This window comes from Frankliniella occidentalis, unplaced genomic scaffold (assembly GCF_000697945.3).
Source record: "Frankliniella occidentalis isolate FOCC.00 unplaced genomic scaffold, Focc_3.1 Scaffold314, whole genome shotgun sequence".
In the NCBI taxonomy this organism is placed as follows: Eukaryota; Metazoa; Arthropoda; class Insecta; order Thysanoptera; family Thripidae; genus Frankliniella; species Frankliniella occidentalis.
In genome coordinates this window covers 75,845-78,093 of record NW_026267439.1, presented here as the reverse complement: position 1 = coordinate 78,093, position 2,249 = coordinate 75,845, and the positions used below count along the sequence as shown (strand labels likewise).

The 2,249-nt window shown below is 65.7% G+C and overlaps 1 protein-coding gene across 2 annotated transcripts in view; it reads right to left on the bottom strand.

Moving 5' to 3' along the window:
* LOC113215177 (uncharacterized) overlaps window positions 1-2,249 on the bottom strand; it is an 8,359-nt gene that overhangs the window by 1,935 nt on the left and 4,175 nt on the right. The window contains exon 2 of one of the 2 annotated variants that reach the window (XM_052273923.1): window positions 20-1,043. The exons of the other annotated variant lie outside the window; for it this stretch is intronic. Within the exon in view, the coding sequence (XP_052129883.1) occupies window positions 400-1,041 (642 nt within the window). The 5' untranslated portion in view covers window positions 1,042-1,043 and the 3' untranslated portion in view covers window positions 20-399. Of the gene's footprint in view, window positions 1-19; window positions 1,044-2,249 lie in introns of those variants that run through there. 2 annotated transcript variants of the gene reach the window in all.

Here is a 2,249-nt window from a genome sequence, read left to right as displayed (position 1 = left end):
CTCCCCCCTCCCGCCTCCCCTACCTACCCCTCCCATGGCACTACCACCCTCGGGGCGGAGGGGGGAGCTGTGGGGGTAAATAAATGAAGCTCGCGCCCGTAACAGCTATTTCTGTTGAACCAGGGGTGGCGGTGGCAGGCATTGCGGGGAGAGTCGAGGTCACAGACGGTAAGAGGACCCGATGATACACGTGACCATACACACGCAGCACCCATACTGCGATTGCCACGTTTGACCTTCGCGGCTGTCCAGGCTCTCGGAGGGTTCAAACATCCCCCTCAAGGTCAGACGCCAACACGGGCGTCCCGGGCAGGTCCCGCCTCAACGTCCTGTGCCGGGGGCGCCGTTCGTTCTTAGTAGGTCCCGTTTCAACGCCCCGTGCCGCGGGGGCGCCTGCGCCTACACGGGCGTGTCCTGAAGGTCGCAGACCATGACGCTGACGACGGCGGGCGAGGCGCGCCCCGGCGCCGTGTGCGTCGACCAGCTGGCGAGCGCGACGCCGCCCCCGGGCGGCCCCAGCAGCCCGCCGTCGTCGTAGGGCGGGGGGCCCTCGTCCGAGGAGGACGCCGACGCGGCGGCGAGGCCGCGGAGCGCCGGCGAGTACGGCGGCGAGGACGTCTCGGACGACTCGTCGTCCGTCATGGGGTGCCGGGGCCGCGGCGGGCGCCGGGGCTGCTGGATGGAGGGCAGCTTGAGGGAGAACTTGCGGGGTGCGGGCGCGGGCAGCGGGGCGGCGCCCGGGGCCGTCGGTCCAGGGGTCGCCGACGAGAGGGTGGCGGGCCCGGCCACGCGCCGCCCCGAGGCCATGCAGCGCTCCAGGACCTGGCCCAGGCACATGACGAGGTCCAGGTCGCGCTCGTTCTGCAGGTAGCGGCCCACCAGGATGCTGAGCGCCACGAAGTAGAACGCCAGCACGACCAGCACGTAGATCACGGCGTTCTGCTTGGACTCCTTGTGCATCTGCACGATGCGCTCGATCTCGGCGGGCGAGAGCACCTCGGTGCGGTTGGTGGCCCAGGGCACCCACGGCAGGCTGGCCATCCCTGCAACAGAGAAGAGAGAGGGGCATCGGTGAGGCTCTCGTCATTCATGGTGCGCGGGCCACCCACGGCCGCAGGGGGCGACCACCAGCGCCTCCACTGGCCTCGGGCAACAGCGTCTGCGTTGTGTAACTCGCTATCCTATCCCTCCCAGGCCCGCGCCCCACCCTCTCGACGAGCTGCTGATTAGCAGCACCAGGCGGGGGTGGGTCCCGGCGGCGGCCCCGACCGCCCGGCCACCCCCGCGTGCTCTGCGGTGTGTCCCAGAGGTCGCCGTCGGCCACACGGCCTCTTGGTGTAAACCACACCAAACTTGGCGTGGCGTGGCGCGCGGAGGCTCGCGGCGTGGCGTGGGCGCACGATGTTTGCGCCGTGCCCAAGGTGACAAGGAGGACGGAGGACGAGGATGACGAGGAGGGACACCATTTTTCTCGGGGCATAATTTTTATTTCTTTGATCCGGACGTTATAACAGGTCAATATGACGTCATTCCGAGATTGTTCTTGTTGCTCGAGGACATAACTCCCCCCACCCCCCCTCCGGTCTCCGCGCCGCCGGGCAACGACTACAGGTGGACATCGCATGACGCAACACAGTCTAAAATGGAGGAGAAAAGGAGCGAATAATGCAGGAGATGTCGGGCTAAAAACTTTTCGCTCATTGTCGAGGAAATCAGGCGGTTAAGTCACGCCGCTTGTCCGGGTGATCGTGGGAGTGATGGGGGGAGGTCGCCGAGAGCGAGTGAATTCTGTGCGGCCAATGGAACGGAAAACTGCTAACGAGCGAGGCGGCTGGGAGGGTGCCCCGCCCCCGCTATACCACTACACGCCATACTAATGCCTCTGCCTCGCTGCCGAGCCGGCTTCGAACGTTTCCTACGCGTGAACTTGTCGAAAACAAAAGAAAAGACCAGCCGGGCAAACTTTTTCACACCACCACCACCAACCGCCTGTGGGGTGGGTGTCCGCGTCCGCGCGCGGTCGAAAGGGGGGCGTTATATAGGGATGGTTATAACGCGCGTGACTGTGGAATCCGATCCCAACCGACGAGCCCCCCACAAAAGTTACGCGGGTCTGGTTCCCGTTCGCCACGAACAGGCAGCCGAAAAAGCCCTCGTTGAAGTTGAAGGGTTCACAGCAAGTTATTGAGAGACCTTCGCCGCCGCGGAGCGCCCCTGCTCCGCAGTCAGCGTCCAACACTCCCCCCCCC